The 23,428-nt window shown below is 34.5% G+C and overlaps 1 protein-coding gene and 1 pseudogene across 1 annotated transcript; both read left to right on the plus strand.

Annotated features, from left to right (window-relative positions):
- Window positions 1-974: 974 nt before the first annotated feature.
- On the plus strand, window positions 975-3,252 carry LOC121810954 (aquaporin NIP1-1-like). Its single transcript, XM_042211701.1, has 5 exons — window positions 975-1,244; window positions 1,372-1,596; window positions 2,176-2,373; window positions 2,621-2,682; window positions 2,831-3,252. Exons 1-5 carry the CDS (start codon window positions 1,131-1,133, stop codon window positions 3,048-3,050), a joined length of 819 nt encoding a protein of 272 aa, XP_042067635.1. The 5' UTR covers window positions 975-1,130; the 3' UTR covers window positions 3,051-3,252.
- Window positions 3,253-8,433: 5,181 nt separating this feature from the next.
- Window positions 8,434-15,173, plus strand: LOC121811319 (annotated as a pseudogene).
- Window positions 15,174-23,428: the final 8,255 nt, after the last annotated feature.

Genomic DNA, 23,428 nt, shown 5'->3' on the forward strand with positions numbered 1-23,428 from the left:
AAAAAAAAATCTCATTAATTTAATGTAATAGTATAGTACTTATCAAATTGAACATTCCAAAAGAGCGAATTAAGAGCTACACACTCAAATCGATGCAACCTAGGTTGGTTTTGCCTATGCACGTATTCTATACAACATTTATATATTAAAAATATTAGACAATGATTCTCTGAAAGACATGTATGACTATTTAATTTATATACTCTCCTATATCCCGTTATTATCATTACTCAATAAGGATTACTAAGACAAAATAGTGAAATTTCATCTATATTTGTTTTCTGGAAATCTATATTTACAAAAGCTTGTGATTGAAGAGTAGTCAACAAAATATTTATATAACGAAGAAATAATTTACAAATCCTTAGTTTCGGAGAAAAATATAAGGTGTAATATAAATTGAAGTTAGTTCGCAGTTGTGGTCATTTTGTGATAATTCAAGAGGGTTGTTGAATAAGCCATCAATGCTATCTTTGCTGAGAGCAAGAAGTAAAATCATCTAATAAAGTAGCACACTTTTAATCCATATATAACTACAAAGATAAATTAATTCGTTTAAATAATTATATTTTACCACAGAGTGATTTTCGTAAACTTTTTTAAAAACAGTAATAATAAATCAATAATTCCAATCGATGTAAAAATATATCATCATACTTAATTACCATCTCCCATCAATTTTAAATAAAGATTATGACTATTGATTTATTTCCCTTCATTCTTCCAACCAACCAACCAACCAACCAACCAACCAACCAACCGTGTTTAGAGGCAAAAACTAATTACTACTGTTTTATAATTATTTAATAATTTATCAATAAATAAAAAATACTAGGATATTTTGTAAAATTTAAATAAAAAAGTAAAATAAAAATAATTCATATTTTTTTATTATAATTTCTACTTTTAGAAGTGTGCCGCAATCCTAATATGGTTGCTAGCATCACTCCTTAAAACAATTCTCCCAATTAAAAATGTTGATGAGAAAAAGAAAGATAGCTATATTCATTGACCCTTCAACAAAGTTCTCACCCATGCTTGCATAAATAGTGCTTCTTCTCATAGAATCTCCTCACACAAAATAGTTTGAACAAGTATCTCACTCTCACACAAAATAGTGCAATAGAGAGATGGATGAGATATCAAATGGTAACGGAGTGGTTGTGCACATAAAAGACGGCGATTTCAATCAAGATTCCGATGCTGCCGGATGCTGCTCTCTCACTGTCCCCTTTATACAAAAGGTAGTATAGTAGTAAATAATTTTACAACATAGGAGTATATATATATATATATATATATATATATATATATATATATATATATATATATATATATTTTTCATTTTTTGAAACTTAAATTGCGGCGCAGATAATAGCGGAGACGCTGGGGACATATTTCTTGATATTCGCTGGCTGCGGCGCTGTGGCTGTAAACGCCGACAAAGAGAAGGTGGTGACGCTCCCCGGAATAGCCATAGTGTGGGGGCTGGTGGTGATGGTCATGGTTTACTCCGTCGGCCACATCTCTGGTGGCCACTTCAACCCCGCCGTCACCATTGCCTTCGCCTCCTGCAAGAGATTCTCTTGGAAACAGGTAGCATATACTATATCTCTACCTTTTTGGCAAATGAAACAAACAAATAGACCTCAAACCACTATAAATACTATTAATAGACTATTTCTCGTATCATCAATTAATTTTTAAGATAAAGCCACATAAACTTTTCATATGGCAACAGAGTGTCTCGTTGATACTGAGGTGAAACGTTAACTCGTATATGAGCCGAAACAAAAAAGAAAATGACTAACCAAGCAATATATATATATATATATATATATAGACTTTAAATTTGGTCTAGTTTAATATCGAGTTGGTCCAATCCAGTCAGAAAAAAAGTCTAACCCAACCAAAATCGATGTATAATTAGTTTTATGGGCTACTCCCCCTGTACAAATTTCGATCCACAAATAGCGAAATGTAATATTTAAATATCGCTCATATAAAAAAAATAGGTAATTAATTAATGCATTAATTTTGTCTAAGTATAGACAGCTAAAATCAAGGAGCAAGAATTAATAGGACAGGTTGTGAATTCAATGTGTGGCTAGAAATGTACTTATTTGATTAAGACTTCTTTAATAATCTAATGTTGATGTATAAATGCTCATGTAGGTACCTGCCTATGTAGCCGCTCAAATGGTTGGAGCAACCCTGGGCGCCGGAACCCTACGACTATTGTTCAGCGGGCCACACGATCACTTCACCGGAACCTTACCTACCGGCACCGACGCACAGTCTTTGGTTGTAGAATTTATAATCACATTCTACCTCATGTTCGTCATTTCCGGCGTCGCCACGGACAATAGAGCAGTAATTATTCTAACCCTAGAGCAAATTAATTATTGGACGTCCATATACATTAATTGCAGAAGACAGCGTAGAGTTATTAATATTGACATAAATTGTTACACTACATAGGGACAATGTTTGGACCATTATTGTTAATTTTGTAGACGTTGAAAGCAACACAAACATAATTAATTTCAGATTTTGAGATTAGATTTTTCAACACAACTATAATTAATTTCATATTTTGAGATTAAATTTACTGGTGCAGATTGGTGAACTTGCTGGCTTGGCTATTGGATCAGTTATATTGCTGAATGTAATGATTGCTGGGTATGTTAAGTTGCTCATTAATTACTTCATATATTCAACTTCAAAACTTTAGAGATATAGTATAATTATTGGAAAAAAATTCGATGGAAATAATTTTCTATGATGTCGTATCTAGCTTTCGTAAAATCTAACGAAGTGGGGTTTGCAGGCCGATATCGGGAGCGTCTATGAATCCAGCAAGGAGTTTAGGGCCATCAATAGTGTCGAACAATTTCAGAGGCATATGGATCTATTTGGTAGGGCCAATAGGTGGTGCAATTGCTGGAGCATGGGTCTACAACCTTGTTAGATTTACTAATAAACCTCTTCGTGAAATAACTAAAAGTGCTTCCTTTTTGAAGAGTTCAACTCGGAACAATTCAAACTAATCTACTATCCCCTGCCTGCCCCACTCTTTATTGTAATGCATACATCGTTGTTATGATGAAAATAAGACACAGGTTGATTGGTCTGAATTATACTATATAGTACTAGTGCAGATTATTTTCACTACGAATCAATATTCATATGTATGACTGCAGTGACAGACGTAGAAATTTTATATAGAAGATCGATGTTTATTTGTTAATACAAGTTTTTATGCATGTATAAACATATATCCCATGCGTTCTAAAAAATAGATCTAATGTGGTATGATACAAATTTTAAAAAGTGATTAATGTACTATGAGTGAAGAAAATGTCTCATAGCATTACGGATCGGATGTAGTTTGATTATATTAATAATGTATTGTAAGTAGAGAAAATAGCTGGCGTGTGATGTAACAGAAAACGCATAGATATGTAATTGTATAAATTAATAATAGTGCGTTATTTAGGTCGATTTTTGTTCATACTTTTGTAATTAACGAGAATTGAACTCTATTATACTTTATTCGATTTTATTACACTTAAATATTATTTATTGAAATAAAAATGCTCAAATTAAAATAAAAAAATACTTAAATTACTATTTTTCTTTCTTTATTTTTCCCTGTTTTTTCCCTTATTTTCTTTTCCTTACTTTCACTTGATTTCGTTTATTTCTTCTTATCTTGGAGTATACCATTACAAGAAGTTAGTCATTTAATGCTAGTGTTTGTAAGTAGGGATGAAATGGGCCAATTTAAGTCTCCCGGCCTTGTATTGCAATGATATTCTATGGGCCATTACATCACAAAGGCAAATACGAGAAGCATTGACACAATTTCTAAGTTATGCAGTTCAATTGATGTTACATAGAATTTCCAAAAAATATTTTTTCCGCTCCTAATTTATCTGTATAAGCTATTAATGAGATATTTAACTCTGTGATGTAGAAAATACTGAAATAGATTAAGTGGTTCTTTAACTTCGTGTGACTGTAACAAAATAGATTTTACTTTAGACTAAAGTCTCATTTTGGTCCTTAACATATATCAATTTTTTGATTTTGATCAAAAACATTAGCTTTTGAATTATTGGGTCTCTCACAAATAAAAACGGGTCACATTTAGTCCATTTTGGACTGTTCCGTCAAATTTTTGACGGTTTTAATTACCGGGTCACAAATCCGTCACTAACATAAACCAAGCTCAACACCGCCCCTTTATGCCCTTTCAAGCAGCAATCAACGAAGAAATCCATCTCTTCACCGTCGCCGCCGGAGGCCAACCCCGCCCATCCAGCGTCAGCGCGAGAGCATTCACGCTCAAATCGTGCTTCGATAGCGTCGTCTTCAAGCTCCGTTTTCTCCTGTCGCCGGAGGCGGAGGCTCTCCACACCTTGATCTTCCCGTCGGCGGAGCCGGTGTAGACGGTTCTGCCGGAGGAGGCGACGGCGTTCACGGCGTCGGAATGCGTTGAACCGACGGAGTCGATGCAAGCCATATCGGAAGATGTTTTCCACGTTTTGAAGCTCTTATTCCATGAGATTGACTAGAGCTCGCCGCGATCGCCGTCGACGGCTAGTCCGGAGACGGCGTCGGCGTGCTGGATCCATAAATTCTGCTTGTGGCGGCGGATTTTGACGTAATTTTTGGCGGATGGGCAGTTGAAATCAATTGGTGAATTTTCAATTTGGGGGAAATTGGAGCTGTCCAAACCCTAATTTTGCAATCCTGGTGCGCGGTGAAGATTTTTCCGCCGGTGAAGGCGATTGATTTGGCCCAGCCCGACCCCGACCCGAACGGTGTTCAGCTCGTCGGCGGACATGCGGCAGGAGGAGGAGGCGTTGAGGGCGGCGTTAGTGACGGGTTTGTGACCCGATAATTAAAACCGTAAAAAATTTGACGGAACCGTCCAAAATGTACCAAATGTGACCCGTTTTTAGTTGTGAGGGATCGAATAATTCAAAAGATAATGTTTTGGACCAAAATAAAAAAATCGCTATATGTTAAGGACTAAAATGAGACTTTAGTCTTTACTTTATAAATAAGTAACACGTTCCCTTTTTTCAAATAGCTCATGCTATTGTTGATTCAAGAACTTTCTGACAAATTTTTTTCAAAAAAAAAAAGTACTAGCACATGAAGTCTCATAGTGTGAACAAATAATTAACAAGAATGTAAAGTACACATGACTCTTTTTTATTCTTCCAACTTCAAGGCTACATTTTCTTCTATGAACACAAATATGCTCAAAATTAGGAAAACGTTAGCAGAGTCCAAAAAAAACGTTAGTAGAGTAAAAAAAAAGACGATGAGAATCCAAACAACATCAAAGACATGGCAGAAGAACAACAAAGAAATTTATAAAAGACAAAACTCAACTAACAAACAATACACATTAGTGTCAAGTTTGAATTGGAGATGGTGTTGTATGAATCGGACATAGTGTGTGTTATGTGAATTGTATGAATTGGATATGGTGTTTTTTTGAATGTATCATGTTGACTGTCCATTACAGAAAATTAGAGTTCTCGATGACTTCTCCTTCCACTCATATGCAAGACTTCACTGGCATGGCCATGCATTTAGAATATTTCACTGAGGGTCAATTCGTCCATATACAAAATATATGTGAGAAAACATAATGTAGTACAAACCAAAATAATAGTCATATAAGCCAAACAATTGAATGTGCAAATGAAACTAGATCAAAAACAAAATCAATTTCAGACACATAGCTTTATTGGGTTTTACACTTCCTAGAAATCAAACACATCCTTAACAAATTTATCGATCTACACACAACACATTCAAACAAATACTCACATGATAAACAACGCAATTCAAACCACCACACAATCTCTGATAACCACATATAGCAAGTTTTAGCAAGAAATCTAAAACTGATGAATATAAACTAAACAAAAGCTCTAAATTGCCACCTCAAACATTTTCTTAAGTTGACTTTTGGGTCACAATTGTTATCTTAATCACCAAGCGTGACGTTATAATAATAAGAAGAAAATGCCATAAAATGCATTGTTACCGTACACATGACTTTTATGATTTTTGTACATCATATCATATGTTTTCATGGAATTGTATTTATCATATCAATACTAGGTGTGACACAACATCTTTTAACAGTTTGTTAACAATGCTGTCGAATCGTCAACGCTAACATACTTTGGAAAAGAAAATGCTTAAATACTTAAATATGGCATAACTTAACTATATTTGTTAAGTAGCAAGCACTCAAACAATCTTGTTTGGTTGATTAATTTCCAAGTTTTCAAGGAGATAGATATGAATATGTCAAGTACGTACTTAAACTAAATCAAGTCAAAAAACAATTAATATGCTTCAAAACTCAAAAGTATTGAAAAGTAAGTAATCTATTTAAAACGGTTCACATCTTATATCCAACCATCATATCAAAATGCACATTAAAAGAGAAGAAATAATCCAAAGTTAAGCCGCCAGACTGTGGCTGAAATTAAAGAATTTGTTTGAAAATTCAATATATATACTTGTGGTTACGTTCAATACATTTATAGCCCGAACCTGTTACATCTGTCCTACTATTCAAAACTGATTAATTCAAAATCTTGACTTGAGTTCTAAAATGAAGCACAAATAACAAAAATCTTGCCTTGAAAATTTTTCTGCTTAAATATCAAGCATAACATAATGAGGGTGTTTGACCGAACATATTTCTTTATTAAAATAATTCATTAAGCAAAGAAAACTATAAGACTAAAGTACCAATTTGGTCCTTAACATATTGCGTTTTTTTATTTTGGTCCAAAACATTATCTTTTGAATTATTCGGTCCCTCACATTTGAAATCGGATCACATTTGGTTCATTTTAGACGGTTCCGTCAAATTTTTGACTGTTTTAATTACCGGGTCACAAATCCGCCACTAACGGAGAGAAACTGATCCGTCACTAATACGCACGAGAACATGGTGCGGCCGTTGTGGTTGAGGGAATTCCACAGTAGGGTTTCGTGGCTAAGCTCGAAGACGAGGAGGTTGCAGGAGGCAGCGCAGCGGCGGAGCATGGCGGCGACGGTGTTCAGCTCGTCGGGGGACATGCGGCCGGTGGAAGAGGCGTTGAGGGCGGCGTAGTGGAGAAGCGCGTCGAAGACGGAGTTGAGGAGGCTGGATTTGGAATTCTAGGCCGGCGGCGTCCCTGGTGGTGAGGAGGGTGAAGGCGAAGGTGAAGATGAAGAAGAGGACGAAGACGAAGAGCCACGCATGGTGGGAAGGCCCCGCTGGCGCTCCGTGGTGGAGAACGAAGAACTCCGTCAAAAATTTGCCGAATCAGTTTCTCCCAATTAATGACGGATTTGTGACCCGGTAATTAAAACCGTCAAAAATTTGACGGAACCGTCCAAAATGGACCAAATGTGATCCGATTTCAAATGTGAGAGACAGAATAATTCAAAAGATAATGGTTTGAACCAAAATAAAAAAACGCAATATGTTAAGGACCAAATTGAGACTTTAGTCAAACTCTAACAATATATAAGCTAAAAAACAATCGACAATTATATATTGGTTAGAGCACGAGTGCATTTGAAACTTTCACCCTTCTTTTTCATTACCCTTGCTGCTCATAGAACTTCAACTTTTTTTACATTTCTAGAGTGAAATGGGATAAACTTTTCCCATCTCCAAACCTTTTAATATTGTAAAGAATGACAACATTTATTTGTTTGATCTTTTTGAATGGAGCTCAACAAAATCTAATGCAGCAAACTTTTTATATCTATGTGCCCACACCACCCGGAAGCAATCCACAATTTTGAAAAAATATAAAAGAAAGGTTAGGTGAAAGAAAGCATTGCTTTTATAACCCAAAGTCCTAACTAAATCATATCCAATTATTTGCACCATCAAAATGATAATATTGTCTTATAATTAGAGACAATATATAATTTAAAATTGACTGTAATTCTACAAATGCGAATACATTTAAATAACGGAGACAAATAATTAAGTGTGATTATAAAATAGAAAACATAGTAATCTATCTTAACTTTGCTAAAGTGGATACTCGCTATCCAGATTTCGAAAATGGTTAAGATCAATAGCGGATTTAGGTGGGATTGGTGGTTGTTGATTCCATAGTTCAATAATGCCGCCTTCCATTGTTTAGTGACAATTTGCAACATCGTCAATATTTTCCCATGTCGACAACAAACTGTTTTACTATGTCTTACTCCACTGGTTCTGTTAATCTTTCGTTGCTCGGATAACTAATCTAGATACAAATATGACCTTTATATTTTTTATTATTTGAAAATTCAAAGCGGTTGAATATAAATGTAGTCATATCGGATACCGACAAAAATAACCGAGAGTCAAAATACGTAAATAGCTATTCAAGTACGGAAAAACGAAAATCCAATCCCAGATTTTAAATATTCGATACAAAGTCTGTGTTTTAATTTTTGTTACCGCTACATCAATCATGCTCATGCCTGTTGTTTTCCTTTACTATCTTTGCATTCGCTTTCCCAGACCTAGTCAGATATTAAATGTGTATATAATTGCATCACATTAAGGCTGTAAACTGGAATTTCCATCGATTGTTTTAGTAAAGTTCAAGTCTTGATGCTTGGGAACGATGTTGGTGGGGAAAAGTTTGCATCTTTGTTGGGCTGTTGTGGTTTTCTGTTACTCGTTTTTGAGGTTGTCGGAATCGCAGCGGGTGCCGCAGGAAGAAGGTTACTAACTGCTTTTCTTCTTCAATTTTATCTGTATGCGTGTTTTTAACACTTTCCAGAAGCAAGATTGGATGATTAACTGAAGAATTAATGTTTTATTGATCAAAGAAAGGGAATTCTTCAGGCATACTAGAAAACCTTTTGTTTGATTTTTTTACTATTCACACTTGGGAACTTGGATATTGAATTTCCGGGCTTGGTAAACCAGAAAGAATTGTTGTAAATTTTAGTGCACGCACAATCTGATGAGAAACTGAAGTAATTGGCTATTGTTTGGTAGAAGTGCTGTATGTATTTCTCATTACCAGTGTATGATGAGTTTGTGTAAGAATATGGAGTAATTCTCTGTTGTTTGCATAATTATGTAAATTTGTTTTACAAATGGAACCACTATTGTAATGAATTTTTATAGTACAAGGAACATAGTATATAGCAACTTAAGAAAAATAACCAGATATGGAGATGAAGATTTGGATTGGTTGTTTTCTCTGATTTTGTTGTGCATCCTTTGTTCATTTTGCGGTGTTGTTCTGTTTTCGTCCTTAGTGGATGTCTTCAAAGAGATAGCCAGCGAGTTGGGCGCAGTACATTGGACGTTCGATGCTGATTTATGTGAATTGGAGATGGGTGGGATCTCACAAACTCCTCCACCGAACTCTGATGGTTATGTTGAATGCAATTGCAATTATAACACCAACACCGTCTGCCATGTTACGACACTGTATGGTTTTCATTCCTTAGCATTCACTCTAATTCTCCCAGCATTGGCCTGTGTTATAATGAATTTCATTCTTGTTTTCAACAGTGTGATTAAGAATTACAATCTTCCTGGTGTTCTTCCATTGTCCATTGTAAAGCTTCAGTACCTCCAGCATGTGTAAGAACCTATTCCAGTATCAGCTTTACCTCGAATGTAGAAACTTAGTATTTATACACACTTTGTTTCCTGGTTTTTAATTTTTAGTGATGTTGCCTACAATCTCCTAACTGGCACAATTCCGAAAGAGTGGGCTTCAATGCAACTTAATTTTATGTAAGTTTTACATTCCACCTGTTATTTTTGCTATAATCATCAGTGTTTCTCTGATCACCGACAACTCTGCCTGAATTTTCCTGCAGCTCTGTACTCGTAAACCGTTTATCTGGACAAATACCAAAATATCTGGCAAACTTTACTAGCCTTACATACCTGTATGTAAGCAGTTTAATTTTTTCTCTAATTTTGGTGCTTATTATAACTACATGCCTTTTCACCAAATTTTAGCAAACAAAATAATTAACAAGCTTTTCTTGGCTCTGCACTATTGTGTGGATCAGGAACCTCGAGGGAAACCAATTCTCGGGAGGCATTCCTCCTGATATAGGAAGGATGACAAATTTAACGAATCTGTGAGATCTCATGTTTCTTATGAGCGGTATTATTTACTTTTTCAAATTAGGATGCTAAAAAACAAAACTGATATCAATTGACTACATTTCTGAACTACAGGATCTTATCGTCGAACCCACTGACAGGGGAGCTACCAAATTCACTTGCGAATTTGACGAATTTAAAAGATTTGTAAGCTCTTCAATTTATTTGTTCCTTTCGAGTTCTCTAGTGCTTTTAACAGTTTCTTTTTGCACTACAGTAGGGTAAATGACAACAATCTAAGTGGACCAATACCGGACTTTATTAAGAACTGGAAGCAACTTACAAATTTGTAAGATCTCTATGTACCCTTGCAGTAGAGAGTAGTATAGCTAGTACCTCAGAGTCTTCTACTAACATTCATTTTTTAACACCAATGAAGAGAAATGTTTGCTAGCGGACTGGAGGGGCCCATTCCCTTGAACATAACTCTTCTTGATATGTTAGAAAATCTGTGAGTACACAACATTCCAGAGTTGGCCTTCACCCACCATTTCCTCACTCGATGTTTCTATATGGTTGACTTTGATAAGTATTCTGATGGAACTTCAATGCACAGGAGGATTAGCGACCTAAAAGGGCCGTCCCAGGAATTTCCGTTGCTGAGGAGCACTACAGCCCTAACATCATTGTATGCTGAGTAACCGAGAATATTGAAATGCTTCCTGGTTGATTTCTCACTCTTTATAAAAAATAAGGTGATTTCGTTGTTGGGACAGGATATTGAGAAACTGCAAAATTACTGGTGAAATTCCTGCATATATATGGAAGCTTAGACTTCTGGATATGTTGTGAGTAACCTAAGTACTTCATTGAATACCAAGTTCTTTTATTGCTCACCGTGAAATTTATTCTTGAGAAGAATGAATATGTTAAAGCGACTATTACTTATTTTCTCATAGTTCATTAGTTTGTTGTCTATGGTATTGACAGGGACGTCAGTTTCAACATGTTGGACGGCGAGATTCCTAGCCACATTGCTAGAAATCTGAAAGTGGTGTGAGTGCAAGATTATAAACTTAATTCAACTCATCTTCTCTTACCACATCCCCTTTATCATACACCGCTTTCAGCTCAGTGAAATTTTTCTTGAACTTATTGCAGTCTTCAATCTGAAAGAACCATAACTCTGATCAGGCGAGTGTTTTCTTTCCTGTCAACAGGTTTGTGACCGGCAACAGGCTGAGTGGAAAGATACCTGGCACACTTTTGAAGGATGCAGGCAATATGTACGTTTTATGTTCATATTTCATAACACTCTATATTCCTTCCTTTTCCAGCTTGTATGCATGACTCAGGCAGAGTTGTACGTTTTATGCATGAATATTTGTCAAAATGGACTTTCTGTAACAGAATATGCTATAACTCATATATACGAAATTTGTAACATGAATTATTGATATGCAGTGATCTTTCATACAACAATTTTACTTTGGAAGGCCCTGAGGAAGCTGCTTGTCGACTAGACGTGTAAGAAAAGCCATTGAGATTTCCTTATCATATAGTAGTAAATGGCAACATATCATTTTTCTCTGTGTTTCTCTGGTGCAGGAATCGAAACGTAAACTTGTTCAAAGGCTCATCTGCATCGAATACATTGTAAGATATACTTTATTCCATCCACTCTTTTATAGTTTGGCCAAGAGAAAAAGGTCAAGTTGCATATATACTCAGTTTTGTTCCTCACGCATACTCTTAACTTCAACAGAAAACGAACTCTCCCATGCATAAAGGATGTTGTCTGCCCCAGATGTAAGTAATCCATTCCTTTCTCTTTAAAATTAATTTCAAGACGTACTGATGTAGCCTGCCCCTGGATTTGGCTTATTTTTGCTCAAATACTCAAGTACATGTAATTTGGTACAAGTTTTATATAGTTCTTATTTTGGGATATCATAAAGATCTTGTTAAACATGAAACATACTCAACCTAATCTTCTACTTTGGTCAGCACTATGAAGCATAAGATTATTTTGATTCACTTTCTGTTTCAAATTCAATGCTTCACTATGAGACATACTCAACCTAACCTGATAGTACTGTAGTGTAAACTCTTGAGCCTTCTTTCTTAGGCAATTTTTATATTTATGGTTAAAAACTCCATTATGGAAATCTCACTGCATTTTGTAACAAGTACATAAAATGATATACCTTGAACATATTCTTCAAATAAACTCAAGTAATCTGTGAGGCTCCTTCACATTTTAGCGATTAACGTTGTAAAAGTCGCCTTCTTGTTTTTGTGTTTTCTGAAGTTGTACAACTTCTCTATTATCTCTGTATGTTATGCAGCATATGTAACCAAGAATGTTGACTTTGCCTCTAACAGATAAATGTTCTTTACAAGTTAATTGTGGTGGGACTGACTTGCGCGTCAAAGAAACCGACAGAAATGTTATATATGAAGGTGATGGTGGAGTTGATGCTGAAAGATATTTAAGCACCAACTACTGGGGCTTTGTTAGCACCGGGGACTTCTTAGACGAACCTTCTTACCAGAAATCACGTGCAGTCAACATTCATACGCCAAAGCTCACTGAATTGTACAGTAGTGCCCGCCTTAGCCCTCTTTCACTTACGTATTTCCATTATTGCTTGGAGAATGGGGAATATAATGTAAGCCTGCACTTTGCGGAGATAATTTTCACAGACAACAACAGCTCATATTACAGTCTGGGGAAGCGGATGTTTGATATATACATTCAGGTTGGTTCAATATACTACAGAGTTTTTTACATTGCCAAGATCCTTCACTAATTTTCTGATACTGTTTCTGCACCAGGAGAAATTAGAGCATGAAAACTTCGACATTGAAGATGAGGCTCGTGGAGCTCAAAAGTCGGTAGTAAGAAATTTTAGTACCAACGTGACTGATAATACATTGGAGATCCGGTTTTACTGGGCTGGAAAAGGGACTACCCGGATTCCCAACAGAGGGGATTATGGTTCTCTTATATCAGCTATCTCAGTTGATCCAAGTGAGTACTCCATTAAAATTTTCGGCATCCTCAACTTCAAAACATGTCTTATTTCAACTTTTTGTACTAGAAGATTTCATTTTATCTTTTTTTTTATTCTATTTCTTCATGTGTCGTACGTAGCTTTTAAAGTCTGTTCAGAGGGAAAGAAGAAGCATGTAACTGCGTATGTAGTAGCTGCAGTTTTGACAGTGTTTGTTATTCTCGCGATATTGGGAATCCTATGGTGGAAAGGTTACTTGACAGGTCGAAAACATGGTAGAAATGGTAAGTCATTGGATTTTTTGTTCATATCTGAGATGTGGTGCATTGCAACTCAGAGTTGAAGGCTTATTCGATGACTTTCTCCGTACAGATCTTGAAGGTCTAGAACTGCAAACAGTCATCTTGACCCTCAAACAGATTCGAACTGCTACTAACAATTTTGACGCTGCAAATAAAATTGGAGAAGGTGGTTTTGGTTCAGTATACAAGGTGCTCTGCTCTTTTCACGAAGATGTTGTTTTCTAGATGTTTGCTTTTCTTGATCGACGTTCTGTTGCAGGGTGAACTGCCTGATGGTACTGTAATTGCTGTGAAGCAACTCTCGTCTGGATCAAGGCAAGGAAATCGTGAGTTTTTGAATGAGATTGGCATGATTTCTTGTTTACAGCACCAGAACCTTGCTGTATTGAAGGCGATCAGTTGCTGGTGGTGTATGAGTACATGGAAAACAATAGCCTAGCACACGCTTTGTTCGGTGCGCGTATATATGCTTATTTCCTAATTTAATTCGCATACTTTCACCTATGATGTTTTAGTTAACAAACACTACATTTCAGAGTCAAATGGAAGAAGTCAAATGATACTAAACTGGCCAACAAGGTTCAAGATCTGCATCGGAATTGCAAAAGGGTTAGCTTTCCTCCACGACGAATCAAGGCTGAAAATTGTCCATCGAGACATCAAAGCCACTAATGTGCTGCTGGATAGCGCTCTGAATCCTAAAATATCTGATTTTGGATTGGCTCGTCTTAATGAAGACGAGAAGACGCACATTAGCACAAAAGTTGCTGGAACAATGTAAGTTTCATCTAATTATGTTGGTGAACCTCTCTCCCTGGCTTCCCACGACACTAATAAGCGTGCTCGTCCTTCTTTTGCAGAGGATATATGGCGCCTGAATATGCACTGTGGGGTTATCTAACCGACAAAGCAGATGTCTACAGCTTTGGAGTCGTGCTTCTGGAAATAGTCAGCGGAAAAAGCAACAACAACTACATGCCTAGTCACAATTTCGTCTGCCTTCTAGATTGGGTACGAACCATTTATTTTTCAAGTGATTGTTTTCGCCAGCTAATAGGACGTTTACGTTGAGTGATATGTTGATTGATAAACGTAAACGTCCCTAAATAAGTATGACAATTCTTCTCAAACTGCTACATTCTTTGGCGTTGTAGGCGAACCACTTGAACGAGAGCAAGCACATTGATGAACTCATTGATCCGAGATTGGATGCCGGTGCCAACAGAGAGGAGATAGAGATGGTGGTGAAAATAGCTCTCCTGTGCACGAATGCAACTCCGTCAGTGAGGTCAACGATGTCAGAGGTCGTTCTGATGCTCGAGCGCAAAATGGAGATTCCGGTTGTAACGGCCGAGGGGAGCACATACACTAACGACGTGAGGTTCAAAGCCATGAAAGACTTTCACCAGGAGAGGCGGAGCTTGAGCAGTGCTACGTGGGGGGAGTCGCCGGTTTCATCGACGATACGAACAGGTGTAGCGTACTCTTCATCCACTTCTGGTTTTAATGAAATCAGTAAAGATAGTATACCTTAGCTTGATGATGAATGGTTTCTATTTTCATGCTGTATATAAACAACTAGGTTATACCTAGATGTGATGGTGTATAACTTTGAAATTATTTTTTAGTACTACTTTTTTTAGCGGGAGAGGATATTTATTTATACTGTTTGTACAAATTATTACACCAGCGTAGCATCATTCTTGCATGAGACAGTCACTTCAATTCTTACATTTATACTGTGGTCCATTGTATGTAATTTTTGCTTAGATTTTTTTATAGTATATATAATTTAAGCTATACTCAACTTTTTATTAATGCTTTAGGAGTAAAATATATAGACTTGATTCATTGCCACTAAATAAATCAATAAATCCAAATTCCAGTACCTAAGTAATGTGTTTGTTTAATTTTGACTCGTATTATCGTTAAAGCATATCCATTTTTTTCTTGATCGATGATTATTATTTGAGTGAATTATAAAAAAGATTACTGGATAATTGCATTTGCATATGCATATTCTTGGTCTATAATAAAAATATTAGCATGGATAAATTCTGGACGATTTAGTGATAATAACATTTTATTTTATTTTTTTTATCATTTTCCACTATCTTGTGATCTTTTAGGACTTTTGAGAATATTTTAGTCCATGTATAATTCTTTCTTTCTCCATGAATCTCTCTCCTAACTTTTCAAAAGTTAGCCTTTTTATTATCCTACTCGATATGTTGAGATTTTTAATCCTTTTTTTGGTTATGTTTTGACTACATTCTTTGTCCCATTCATCTTTTATTTTTCTCTTTAAACATTTGTTGTCATAAATCAATAAACTACGTTAATAGTTTTAAACAAAGCAAGGATACAAAGCAACGAAATCAATCGATAAATAAAAAGAAACATTTAATCCAAAAAGGTAACAAAATAGAAACAAAAGGAACAGGAACATATCGTGGCGTCATTCGTCGTCCTAATCCCACCGGTGAGATCTGATTACACATACATAAAAAAAATTTTACTATTATAGTTTCCCACTTTTGGATAGATTCTCATGCAACCATTTAATTTTCTGGTTTTCTATAGTCGATTAACACATAACACTCACATTTTATTCGCATGAAAATTAGAGATAGATAATTGGACATTGCCTCTTTTTAAATTATGGACTCTATAGATGAGACATGTAAAACTATAGATAAAAAACGTATATAATTAAGCAAGACACCGTTCCACCAATGGAATATAAAAGGGAAAAAAGGTTTTAAACTATTGCTTTATGAATAAAAATGCCACGTCATGTATCAGAACTGCCATAACTTTTGATATTATATTCCTGTATCATTAATTGTGAAAACGGATTACCCCAAAAGTCTACGGTTTTAATTAAATGCGTGTTGGGGCAAAAACATTTTTTACGTTGCAGCAAAAAAGGCGATTCCCGGCCCGACATCATGTGGGGGGTTCAATCAGGGTACGCAGTAGCCCGTTAAGAGGGAGGCCCTAACCCACTGGCTGCCAGAAGCCCATCTCCCAAGGCCTCACACTTGTGCCTGAGAGATGGAAGCAACTACACGACATCAGTGAGATTCGAACCCAGACTCATTACAACAAGATCTGCCCCTCCGTTGCCAACTACGCTACGCCCCTGCGGGCAAAAAAAAAAAAAAAATTTAAATCACAAGACTACTTACTTTTTACTAAGATTTTTTTATAATTTTAATCTATAGTCACAACTATTTAGGATTACTAGAATATGTAGATTTGATTCATTGCCACTAAATAAATATTTAAATCAAAGTTCTAGTACCTAATTGTACTTAATATATTTGTATGGTTGTCTCGTATTGTCGTTTATGCCTATCTATTTTTTTCTTGATCGATGGACGATGATTATTACAGTAATTCATGTGAAAAAAATTTCCATGTCACAACAATGTTGAGAGACTCCTTACAATAATTGCATTTGCATATGCATATGCATATTTGTGGTCTATAATAAAAATACATTTGCCACTCTTTTGAGATATTTGTTGTCATTTTCAACTTTTTTAGACTTTGATCTTTTTCCATGAATATCGCCTCTGGCATATACGAACACGGTACTTTCTCTCTCTTTCCAAATGTTTATATCGCCTCTGGCATATACTACTACTCATATTTTTGCATTTGACTAAGTAAAAATTAAATGAGTCTAGAATGTTTTCAATTAATTATTCTATCAAACATAAAATGTTATCCCATTTTATTTCTAAATATTTAAAAATACAACAAAGCCAAAAACTGCAGTAATAGTTTCAAGTAGAACAAGATGATACAAAACAACTAAATCAATTATTTTTAAAAAGAAACGTTCAATCCAAAATCATTGCACATAAACAAAAAGTACTGTAAATCAACACAAAAACAAAAACGAAAGGAGCAAAACATATCTTGGCGTCATCCTCATCCACCACCAGTGAGACCTGTTGACACAAAAAAGATTATAAGTTTCAAAAGTTTGATCGTCTAATATTTCCCACTCAAACTTATAGGATACCATTTCACCAATGTAACAAGATGAAAAATATAAAAGAGAATGGGAAAACACTTAGATGAAATGAAACAGGATGAACATACTATTTAGATGCGGATCCAAATAAGGGCGGGGTTTTGTTGGTCTGTCCTCCAGACGAGGTTGTGCCCGTGACTTTATTGTTGCTCCAGAGATTATCAGCAGCACTGTTGTTCTCCCTCTTATCTGTCTGGATCTCTTCATGAGGGAAGAAAGAATGAGCTGCGACTGCTTCGGATTTTGGCTTGCCACCCTTCTCCTTAGGGTTCGACTGCATCCCACTCTTTTTTCCCAAACCTAACTTTTTTCCTGCCTCTGACATTTTATGATCTCAATCAAGATTTGTCAATATAAATGAAACTTGCTTCACCATTTTATATAGCACAGATCCAAGCTTAATTTAACTATATTTTAATAGTCAAATAGAATACGCAACAAATTCATTAATCACAACAAGAATAAGCGCCCACTGTCATGCAGGTTGCCTATTACAGTAAAGACTAAAACTACTAAAATATCCTTTTTTAACCAAATACTATTAATATACCAGTATATAGTAGCTATAAAAATAAAAATACTACTCCCTATATACTAGTATTACTAAAATGTGGTGTTTTAATTCAAAAACATCATCTTTCTTTCCTAGAGGTTAGAATCTAACTTTATTGAGAACAATATCTAGCTACAAATCACGGAGATTATTTTTATAACAAATAAGTTAGTTGTAGATCGATTTAGTTCATAACATGAAAGTCCTTTTTAGATTAATTTAGTTCATATATGTAATTATCAAATTAAATTTTCTAAATATAGAATACTTAATATTCATAAGCATGCTCAAACTTTAAATTGCAGGAAGACATTAGAAAGTGCAGTGGCGGACGCAGGATTTTAACGATGGGGGATCCAAAAATAATTTTTGATGTGCAGATAGATGAAAATCAAGTTTACTTTTGTCTTTACTTGGTAACTCTTGAGCTTGGAGAAGTGTGGGTTCAACCTCTAAATCAACTTTATTTTATCTTCACTCAGTAACTCTTATGGTTGAAAAGTGGAGGTTCATTCATTGACGGAGATAAAACCTAGATAATAGAAGAAACTTTTTTTAAGAAAATGATACATTTACCTACACATATTAAAATGCACAATAAGTAAATGCATATTATAAAAATATTACATAACTAAATGAAAGACTGTCATTTACAAATCACAAGGAAATGCATATTAAGAGTATCTCCAACCATTTATACTAAACAATGTAAACTCATTTTAGTGTAAATATCACATCAAATATGATTTTATTCTAACCATTTACACTAAAATCAAACTCAAAAGAATATTCTCTATATTATTTATTTTTTACTCACAAAATTTGAAAAAAAATTTGGTTTTGTGTAAACCTAAAGGTAGATAATACTATTTTTTACTCAAAAACCAAAAATATGTTTGGTTTTTTAACACCATTGAAGCTAATTACCTATCCTATTTTAGATTTTAGTGAACTAAGATGGTCTAATAGAAAATGGCTCTTTTGTTAAATGAAAGTCTATAACTAAATTAAATTGGGGGATAACTAATTGAAACAATACAAAATAAAGATAAGTACTCAATATGACAATCACATACAAACAGAATTCTATACCTAGAACAGTACTCAATATGACAATCACATACAAACAAAATAAAGATAAGTACTCAATATGACAATCACATATAAAGATAAGTACTCAATATGACAAACGTTCTTTCAAAAAGACATTTTATAATATTTCGTAGTTGTATCATTAATTGTGACAGCCGATTAACCAAAAAGTCTATGATTTAAAATTTAAATGCGTGTTGGGTCAAAAACATTTTTTACATTTTTTTTGGCAAGAGAGGGTATTTATCTATGCTGTTTGTACAAATTATTAAACCAGCTGCTTCATATTTTTTACACTCACTTCAATTGTTAACATTTATAATGCGGTCTATATTATACTCGTTAATCTGAAATACCAGAATACTTACTTTTTACTAAGATTTTTTTTTATAATTTTAAGCTATAGTCACAGCTCTTTAGGATTTTTAGAATATGTAGACTTGATTCGTTGCCACTAAATAAATCGTTAAATCAAAGTTCTAGTACCTAGATAAGTATATTTGTATGGTTTATCTATTTTTTCTTGATCGATGATTATTAATTTATGTTCAAAAATTTTCCACGTCACAAAAATGTTGAGATTTTCTTTGTCATTCTTAGGGGTGGCACAGTACGGTATACCGCACCGAAAATGTCATACCGCATACCGTACCGCAAATTGCGGTATGAGAAAATGTCATACCTATACCGACATTGCGGTATACCGTACCGTGTTGCGGTATACCGCGGTATACCGCAAATCATACTTGTTTGATTTATAAATAATAAATATATTAAATATTATAATATTATAAATAATAAATATATTAAATATATATAATTATTAACGGTATATACCGCAAAATTACGGTATATACCGCAATTTTGCGGTATATACCGTAATTGCGGTATAATGCGGTATGATGCGGTATACCGCGGTATATGCAAAATTCATACCTTTGCCGTACCTTAATCTAACGGTAAGGTATCATACCGTACCGAAAAATGCGGTATACCGAAAATGCGGTATTTTCGGTATTTTTTCGGTACGGTAAGTGCGGTATTACAGTATTTCGGTATATTTTGCCAGCCCTAGTCATTCGTTCTCATGCAATGAATCTCTCCTCTGGCATATACGAACACGATTATCTCTCTCTCTCTCCAAATGTATACTGACTTCTTAAAAGAGCCTATTTATTTTAACCAATATTTTGAGATTTTTTGTTCCATCCATCTTTTATCTCTTTTTAAATATTTCATTATAAAAAATCAACATACTTATTAAATAATCAATGATGGAGAATCACACAAAATACACTTAAATAGAAGTAATAAAGAAACTACACAAAGCATACCAAATTTCGAACTTTTTACATTTTCTCCAAAAACTTTTTCCCATTAGACAATAACAATTAAATGTGACTTTTGGAGGAAGCTAGCTAGACACAATTGGAAATATGCTCCAAACTCTCAAAATCGATTTTTTGCGTGTAAAGAAACCGACAATATAGAAAGAGACATACGATCGTTGGGCTCTTCTTTTGTCTAACGTTTTATGGATTAGATCATACTCCGTATCTCATTTTATTAATTATTGAAAGGATCTATTAGAACAACTAGTGAGCAATTTTAGTTTACAGATCTAATGAAGCATTTCACATAAACATAATTATTGATTTGATTTGATTTGATCTGATTTTGTAATTAATTAAAATTTTGGCGCTAATGTTGATTGATAATTACTTTGATGAAACTATTAGGCGTCAATCAAAACGACACCGTACCGAATTTTCGAATCGTATATAGTCTCCAGTAAATTAATGAAAGCAACCCAAAGTTGGATATTCAGTGTAACAATGCTTGAATTGGAATGGATCTGGGCTCCTTTTCACCAGATCTTATATAGCAGAGCCCATTTCTCTACATCAGCCTTTTACCCAATTGAAAATACCTCGACTGGATTTACTTTTGCATATAAATGTACCCAAAACTTATTTCCCCTTCCCCCAATTCCGAGAAATTAGAATTACAATTAATATTAAAACTATAGTAATTATATGTAAATTATAGACAGTATTATTACATTTATATTGTGGTGTGGTCCATTGTATGTAAAGTCTTTAAATTTGAATGCTACTTACTTTTTACTTTAGAATTTTTTTTAATTTTAAGCTATAGTCACAACTTTTTATTAATACTTTTAGTTTTTTAGAATATATTCACTTGATCCATTGCCACTAAATAAATCAATACATCTAAGTTCTACTACCTAAGAGATATTTGTACGGTTTTGTCTCGTATTAACGTTTATGCCTATCCACTTTTTCCTGGTCGATAACCATTAATTCATGTGAATAAAGAATCCCATGTCACAATTGTTTTGAGATAATGAACATCTTTTTTGGTACTTGGATATCAAATGAGGTATTAAAACTTTAAAAATATCGTCTTTCCACTTTGATTTAATACCGTTTAAGGTACTTTTTCACTTTTTTAGAACATTTGTTTTGTTCAAAAATACTGTTTCTAAAGGACATTTCAGTCAGTTTATCAATGAAAGAACTCTAAAAAAAATCACAGCATTTGCATATGCATATACGCGTATCCGTGGTCTATAATAACAATAATATTAGCATGTATAGATTAGTTTAGGCTGTAATAACATTTTTTTTATCATCTTTCACTATTATATTGATCTTTTTGGACTTTGATCAGACTATTTTAGTGTTTTTATAATTGTTTCTTTCTCCATGAATCTCTCTCCTCACACGAATTTTTCTCTCTCTCTCTCTCCAAATATATAGTATTGACCTATGAAAAGTTAGCCTTTTTAGTATCCAAATATTTTGAGATCTTTTGTCCCTTTTTAGTCATGTCCATTCTTTGTTCCATTAATCTTTTAGTATTTCTCTATAACATTTAATCACTACTGTAAAAAGCAACAAACTACATAAATAGTTTTAAAAAAAACAAGGATAGATAGCAAAGAAATATATCTATAAAGAAAAAGAACAAACAATCCCAAATCACCACAAATAAAGTACAAATCAACATAAAATTAAAATAAAAGGAGCAGGGACATATCGTGGCGTCATCCGTCGTCCTAACTCCGCCGGTGAGATCTGATGACACAAATGAGGAAAATTATAGTTGTATTATATAGATTTGGGCATGTTGTCAATCAATTCGACTCAATAGATGAGACATGAATACTATAGGAAAACGTATTGAAAAACAATGAATCTATACAATAAACTAAGAAAAAGAAAAATAGTAGTAGTAGAATAAGAGAGAGAAACAAATCTAGAAACAAAGGAAATCTTTTATTTAGGAATTCAGATTCCTATTTATATTGAAGCTATAATTGGATATTGCCTCTTTTCAAATTATCGACTCTATAGATGAGACATGAAACCATTAGGAAAACGTATGGCCGATGTACAATTCTCCACCAATAGAACACAAATTCAAGGAAAATCTTCTACGGAAAACCAAACCGCGAAAGTCCAAGAAAAAATTAGAACAAAGTGTCATAGAAAAGCAAAAGATTAAGATAACTAATCTTCAACTTATAGGTGCTGCATTCTTTTGTATCAGAAATTATGTTAGTTTTTTAAAAAAATCAACGCTATACAAGTGAAAAACACCATCAACGTAACATCTATAAAAAATTTAAAGATTTTGATATTCAAATTTCGTTTTTCCTATGATGGGATACGAACTAAACAACTAAACAATAATTGCGAGCCCAATAGCAGTGACGGCCCATCAGCCCCAAACCCAAGAAAGAGTATCAGTTCGGCACAACCAAAGAGTTCGGTCACAGCCTATAGCTCGGTAAAAGCCGACCAATCGAGCTCAACTCTCAGATCGGCAAAAGCTGATCGGCAAAGTTCAGCAGTTCGGTCTCAGTATTCGACCGAACAAGGAGATAGTGGACCCATGCAGGATCTCCACGACCTCCATTACACCCACGATCTATTTAGTGGTATTAAGCAGTTATCAACCCCCCTACCAGGGCTGCAAACCACGATCTTAGTTCGAATGTATAAATAGAACTTAGATCAGATAGACCAAGGTTAAGTTCTCTAGATCCTGAATCTCATATAGCAGATCAGTATTGTAATCTGTAAGCTAGATCAAGCAATACAAATTTGCCCTCTATTCTTCCCGTGGACGTAGATTTACCTCAGTAAATCGAACCATGTAATTTTCAGTGTTGTGATCTTCATTTATTACTTGCATTTATTCCCATCAAAAATTCGCTAAATCATCACTGGCGCCGTCTGTGGGGACACAGAAAACCAAAACTGTGATAAA

This window comes from Salvia splendens, chromosome 7 (genome assembly GCF_004379255.2).
Source record: "Salvia splendens isolate huo1 chromosome 7, SspV2, whole genome shotgun sequence".
Classification (NCBI taxonomy): domain Eukaryota; kingdom Viridiplantae; phylum Streptophyta; class Magnoliopsida; order Lamiales; family Lamiaceae; genus Salvia; species Salvia splendens.

What these genes read in the sequence shown, in the direction of transcription:
- LOC121810954 (XM_042211701.1), top strand. Translation starts at nt 1,131, where the DNA reads ATGGATGAGATATCAAATGGTAACGGAGTGGTTGTGCACATAAAAGAC. An exon ending in AGAGATTCTCTTGGAAACAG is followed by an intron (nt 1,597 to 2,175) that starts GTAGCATATACT and finishes ATGCTCATGTAG; the next exon opens with GTACCTGCCTATGTAGCCGC. An exon ending in CTGAATGTAATGATTGCTGG is followed by an intron (nt 2,683 to 2,830) that starts GTATGTTAAGTT and finishes TGGGGTTTGCAG; the next exon opens with GCCGATATCGGGAGCGTCTA.